The 6,921-nt window shown below is 39.6% G+C and overlaps 1 protein-coding gene across 3 annotated transcripts in view; it reads left to right on the forward strand.

The window, feature by feature from the left end:
• Positions 1–6,921, forward strand: part of GFM2 (GTP dependent ribosome recycling factor mitochondrial 2) — a 65,356-nt gene that overhangs the window by 57,179 nt on the left and 1,256 nt on the right. For all 3 annotated transcript variants that reach the window (XM_070056889.1, XM_008274542.4, XM_008274543.4), the window contains 3 exons: positions 540–719; positions 906–1,021; positions 6,264–6,446. In XM_070056889.1, the coding sequence (XP_069912990.1) occupies positions 540–719; positions 906–1,021; positions 6,264–6,446 (479 nt within the window). The remainder of the gene's footprint in view (positions 1–539; positions 720–905; positions 1,022–6,263; positions 6,447–6,921) is intronic.

Below are 6,921 nucleotides of genomic sequence, written 5' to 3' on the forward strand. Positions count from 1 at the left end.
ATTGCTAATAGCTGTTCCTGGTTAGCAAACTGGGGCTATTGTTTTCAGTTTTACAAACAAAACAAAACATGGTAATAGTTTTATAGGAAAGAAATCATAAACATTAGTAATATAAAATATTACTGGAAGTGTGTACTAAATACAAGTTTCTGGGTTAGCAGGGTTAAAGGCCTTTTCATTAGCTAGCCTTTTGTACTCTTTAAATGTTTTATCATTTGATATATTTTAATAAAGTTTCTAATTAAAAGAATTTCTGTCACATGAGACATTTTGAAAAATTCAAAAGCATGATCTTCATATGTGTCTTAACACATGTTAGCACTAAAGCAATATTAACAGGTGATTAAGAACAGGTTTTTAGCTTCAGTAAACATGGAAACAGATGCTTTGTTGATAGAACTACTTGCTCTAATCTTTTTTATACTATATTTAATGTTGTTAATTTCTCCTCTGCTTTGTCTTCTATGAGACCTTAAATTATTGATTTTGCTAAACTTCCAGAATAAATCTCGGAGGTACCATAAGTAATTTGTTTTTAGATACCTTAGATAAAACATTAGGAGACAAACAGCATCTCGTGACTGTAGACCTGGAAGTAAAGCCAACTCAGTCATCATCTGTTACGCCAGTGATTGAGTATGCTGAGGATATTAGTGAAGATATTTTGAAGACCTCCCAGGAGGCCATTGAAAATGGAATTCACATGGCATGCCTTCAAGGTAAAGTACTCAAGAGTAAACATAGTATCATACTCAACCATTTGTCATTCCTTGTATTACAGAGTATTTGTCTTTTCCTTTGTTACTGTTTTCTCCCAATTTTTTGTACTTCTCAGCACTTCCTCACTATATATTGATATGGTGAGGAATAATACAATTAATATGTTTTTGTTCTCCCCTGCCTAGGTCCACTGCTTGGATCCCCAGTTCAAGATGTGACAGTTACTTTACATTCACTGATAACTCATCCTGGTACTTCCACAACTATGATTTCTGCCTGTGTCTCAAGATGTATACAAAAGGTATAGAACTATCCTAATCTCTTTTGCTTTGACAACTGAGTGTAATTACCACTGGTCTCACAGACAGCTGTGCTTACAGAGCCTGACTTTGTATCTTTGCCTCCTAAGGCTTTTAGGCAGTAAGAGTTCTTACTGTGGAGAATCTTTATTTCTTTTAATGTTATTTATTTACTGAGAGGCAGAGAGAGCTACCATCTGCTAGTTTACTCCCCAAATACTCATAAGTAGCCAGGGCTGGACTAAGGCTGAAGCCAAGAGCAGGGCACTCAATCTAGGTGTCCTACATAGTTGGCAGGAATCTAATTACCTAAGCTATCACCACTGCCTCTCAGGGCCTGTATTAGCTGGAAGCTAGAATCAGGAGCTGAGCTGAGAATCAGAACCAGGTATTCTGATGTGAGACATGTCTTTGATTTCTTAATCACCAGATTTTTATCTAAAATGGTGTGGGGTTTTTTTGTTTGTTTGTTTGTTTGTGTTTTTTACTTCTTTCTTTATTTGAGAGAGAGAGCACTGTCATCTACTGGTTCACTCCCCAAATGCCAGTGTTTGTAACAGTCCAGGCTATGGGCTGAAACAAAGAGCCTGAACTCAATCCAGGTCGTCCACATGGATGGCAGGAACACAGTCACTTGAGCTGTCACCTACATTAGTAGGTAGCTAGTCAAGAGCTGCCATTAGGAACTGAACCGAGGCACTCTGGTAAGGGGTGTGAGTGTCTTAACTATAAGGCTAACTGCCCACCCCTGAAAAGAGGATCTTTGGAAATTACTGTGTAACACAGATCACTATTAAAATATCCTCTGATTTTGGCAAAGGGACATATCTCCTTAAGTGGTATGTATGCTTTCCCCGTTTCAGACACACAAATATTAGAGGCAAACTTGGTAGGGTTAAGGACAGATCTGGAGTTAGCTTGACCCAAAACAGACTACAAAGGATAGTAAAGATCTAATGTTGATTACAACTTTGTTTATTCAAGTAAGATTGCTTTAATCAAGGACCATTGAAAACAAGTTAGTACCACTAAATAACAGATTCAGTGTAAGTATCATCCCTTCTCAGAGCGTGAAGAAATGTGATTTTCTTGATGTAGTTACTTGGGGGGATGTCCTTGAGTGCTGCAGTCCCCGGGATTAACTCCCAGAAGTGTGGTGTGCTGCATGCTAATTCCATGTGTTCTTAGTGTTGAAATACCCTAGTTTTTTAGGTAACTGATTTTGCATTATAACTCTTGGATTTATTATCATTTTTCTGATACTTAAACTATGTTTAAGACCTAATTTCCTTTTTTGTTTTTGTGGTTTTTTCTTTTTTGGAAGATTTATTTATTTGAAAGGCAGTGTTAAGGTGAGACAGAGAGCTTCCATCCACTGGTTCATTCCCCAGATGACTGCAGTGGCTAAGCTGGACCAGACCAAAGCCAGGACCCTGGAACTCCATCCAGGTCTCCCATGGGAATGGCAGGGGCCCAAGTATTGGGGCCATCTTCTGTGCTTTCCCAGGCACATGAGCAGGGAGTTGAATTGGAAGTGGAGCAGCCAGGACTTGTACCCGTGTTGCCATAGCTTCCCACTGTGCCACCACAGCAACCCCGAGACCTAATTTTCTATAGACTTACTTGAATTCATAATTATAAAGTCACTTTTTAAACATTTATTTATATATTTATTTATTTGAAAGAATTACAGAGAGAGAGGGAGAGACAGAGAGAAAAAGATCTTCCATCACTGGTTCACTCCCCAGCTGGCCACAATGGCCAGGGCTGTGCAAAATCAAAGTCAGGAGATTTACTAGGCCCTCCCACATGGGTGACAGGGGCCCAGACACTTGGGTCATCTTCCACTGCTTTTCCCAGGCCATTAACAGGGAGCTGGATTGGAAATAGAAAAATCAGGACATGAACTGGTACCCTTATGGGATGCTAGTATCACAGGCAGTTGCTTTACCCACTGGCCCTTGAAAAGTCAATTTAGATACTCCAAGCCCCTGACTTCAGAAGGCTGAACTTAATGTCTTTCATGAGTTCAAATGCATACTTTAAAAACTTTTTGACTGAAACAAAACCAAAAAGCTTTGCTTTGAAAAAATAAGATTGAAACTGTGTTCACCTAAGAGTACAGGTAGAAATACCACCTGTTGGGGGCCGGCACATTGCATAGTGTACTAAGCCTCCACCTGCAACGCCAGCATCCCACATGGGTGCCAATTCGTGTCCCGGCTGCTCCTCTTGTTTTTGTTTGTTTCTTTATTTATTTGAAAGTCAGAGTTACACAGAGAGAGAAGGAGAAGCAGAGAGAGAGAGGTCCTCCATCCGCTAGTTCACTCCCCAACTGGCTGCAATGGCTGGAGCTGAGCCGATCTGAAGCCAGGAGCCAGGAGCCTCAAGCCTCCTACAGGTCTCCCATGTGGATGCAGAAGCCCAAAGAATTGGGCCATTTTCCACTGCCTTCTCAGGCCATAGCAGAGAGCTAGATCGGAAGTGGAGTAGCCAGGACTAGAACTGGCGCCCACATGGGATGCCGGCACTGCAGGCAATGGCTTTACCTGCCATGCCACAGCGTCCCTGTGGCTGCTCCTCTTCTAATCCAGCTCCCTAACAGCCTGGGAAAGCAGTTGACAATAGCCCAAGTGCTTGGGCCACTGCACCTGCATGGGAGACCCAGAGGAAACTCCTAGCTTCGGATTGGCCCAGCTCTGGCTGTTGTGGCCATCTGGGGAGTGAACCAGAGATTAGAAGACCTTTCTCTCTCTCTCTCTCTCTCTCTCTCTCTCTAACTCTGCCTTTGAAATAAAGAACTAAAATCTTAAAAAAAAAAAAAAAAAAAAAAAAAACCACCTGTAAAGTAGACATGATTAGAGTGGGGAGAACATTCACCTTCAAGTAGTTTTTTAAAGTTTCTCCTGAAATGATTTTACTATTGCACTAGTAATCTAGATGTTTCTCAATTAATGCCAAGCCCATCCTTCAAAATGTAAGATGCCTTCCAAAAATATCTCAGTTGATTAGCTTTTTAAGTAAGATTGTACTAGAGAACAGAAATCAACTTTAAGGGGGGCTTACCTCAAGTCTTTAGTTTGAATTCATTACTTTAAATTCCTAACAGAAGTACTGTTACCCTTGGCAGTCTTCATCTAATGGGAAAGCTCCTTCTATCTGTTTTGGAGAAATTAATGTTGCTTCATACTTTTAATGAGACATTTGTATAGTGCATACAGTTCTTTGACCATTGAGAAGAGCACAAATAGGATGATTATATTTTGACTTTGTGATTTTAGTCAGGGAGTTAGAATATAGTCAAATATCCAAAGTATTAGAATGGATGGAGCATCATAAAATCTGGAAAGCAGGGAATTAGGGAGGACCCTTGGGAAGAAATTGTTTGACCTGTTATGACTTTAGAGGATGTGTCCATGATAGGAGATATTCCAGACAGAGGAATAAAATAATCCATTTATCTGTAAGATTAGATGAAGGAGGAGAGTACTAGAAAAATTGTGTTGAAAAAATAAAATGGAATTGAGACTATAAATTTGCATTAAAGTATTTGAACTTTATTCTGACAATAGTGGGGAAGTGATTGGAAGAGTGAAGAAGTAATCTAGGATGGGAAATGGACTAGGTCTGACTTAGGATACAAGCAGTAGGAATGGAAATCTATTATTTTTATTTCAACAGACATTTAAGGAGATGTAAGAGAAGGATAGAGATCTTCTGTCCACTGGTTTCCTCCCCAGATTGCTGCAAAGGCCAGGGCTGGGCCAGGAACTCCATCTGGGTCTCCCATATGATTGACAGGGACCCAACTACTTGGGGCATTCTCACATGGTTTCTGAAGTGAATTAGCAGGGAGCTATACGGGCAGCATGTGAGCCAGGACTCAAATCAGCACTTTAGTATGGGATGCTGGCATCACAAACTGTGGATTATTAGCCCACTGCACTGCCATGCACCAGTCTCGGGAATAGAAATCTTACAGCCAACTTGGGGAGAAATAAAAAGTCAAAGATGCATGTCTAAGTGAACTGAAGACTAGTGATGCCATCCAAAAGGGGAAAGCAGAGGAAAGTGGGAAAGAAAATAGTGAGCTCAGTTTGAGTCATGCTAGGGGGCTAAAGAATATTCAGACACTATCCTGAAACCAAAAGAGTACATTACTGGAGCACCCTGAGAATGTGGGCTGGCCAGTATTAGAGGGAAGCTATGTAGAAGTTATTTTTAAGGGTTTGCATTTAGGTAATATTGCCAAGGAAAAGATTGTGAAAAGAAAAAAGGTTAGCAGCAGTTCTGTGATCATAGTTACATGCCCTGTTTAGTTACACATAATGCAATCCTTTCCTTAATTGTAGCATTTTTTCTCTTACTTTTTACCTTTTCCAACTTCATTTATTATGAAAGACATTTTTAGTTTTCATGTTTTCTTTATGCACATGTTTTTCTTAGCCTTTGAAGTCTAAGATTCTAAAGAGATTGTTAAACAAAAAATAGATAATGTGGGGCAGGTGATTGGCACAGTAGTTAAAATACTAATTGCAATGCCTGCATCCCATATTGGAGTGCCTAGTTTGAATATCTTGGCTTCTCTGCTTCCAGTCCAACTTCCTGCTAATATGTACCCTGGAAGGCAGCAGGTACTAGGATCCTTGACACCCTTGTGGGAGACCCAGATTAAGATCTGAGATCAGGCTTCAGCCTGGCCCAGCCCTAGCTATTGTGGACATTTGGGGAATAAATCAGTAGATGAAGTCTGTCTCTCTGCCTTTCAAATAAATAAATAAAATTTAAATGTATATATAAAGGAATAGATGGTATATTTCTTTTGCTTTGCTGTGTTCAGTTTTTTTTTATGCTCCCCCTCCCCCCCGCAATATTTGTCTCCTTGTTTACTGTCTTTGGCATGTCGCATGAACTGTAACTTAAATGTCAAGAAAAATGACAAAAGTAAGAGGTTTAAGTAGGAAGAAATCATTCAAAAAGGTGGACTGTTTCTGTGATGCTTGCACATGTTCACAGGTGTTCTGTTAATCAGAGTGGACATGCTGCTTTCAGTATATAAGCAAATTTTGAAGTTCTTGACTTATAAAATGTTGTCTTTTAGAGAAAGAGTTAAAGCAAGCAAACTTGCTAACGCCCTAGATTTAAAAGTTTGAGGGGTATGAGTAAGTTTTTATTAATCATTTTTAAATAGAAATTTTGTTTTTGACTGATGAAAAGGTAATTAACATTCTTTAATTTCGTTAGGCTCTAAAGAAAGCTGATAAGCAAGTTTTAGAGCCTCTGATGAACCTTGAGGTCACTGTAACTAGAGAGTACCTCAGCCCTGTCCTGGCAGATCTGGCGCAAAGAAGAGGAAACATCCAAGAAATTCAGACTCGCCAGGATAACAGAGTTGTCATTGGATTTGTTCCCTTAGCAGAAATTATGGTAAGTACTCCATGACTGAAAAGTACATATTCTCTGTAATACAGAGTCTATATAAGACAAGTAAACATAGAAAATCAAAACACCTGAAAGAAGCATCAGGATTTTGAGTTAGAGAATACATGTTAAATTTCAACCATGAGGAAGAATTAGAACTTTGGATTTGAGTTATTGGAAAAATCCAGGAACTACAGCACTTCAAGGACCACAAAGATTGAGGCACGCTGTACCAAAGTATGGCTTCAGTCTAAATGACAGTTTTCCCTTGCAGGCATTTATCTTATGCTGCCATTGTCAGACAAGTATTGTTCTCTCCCGCTTTGCCTCTTCTGTTCTAGGACAGGCACCTGAGTGCTTGCCAAGTAGGAAGGGCAGAGTTATCTTACAAAATGCCAACACCATAGAATCTCTGCATCACAGCCTACGCTATGTTTTCTACTCTCAATATTTTTTTAAAAGATTTTATTTATTTGATAGA

Source organism: Oryctolagus cuniculus, chromosome 14 (genome assembly GCF_964237555.1).
Source record: "Oryctolagus cuniculus chromosome 14, mOryCun1.1, whole genome shotgun sequence".
NCBI classification, from domain to species: domain Eukaryota; kingdom Metazoa; phylum Chordata; class Mammalia; order Lagomorpha; family Leporidae; genus Oryctolagus; species Oryctolagus cuniculus.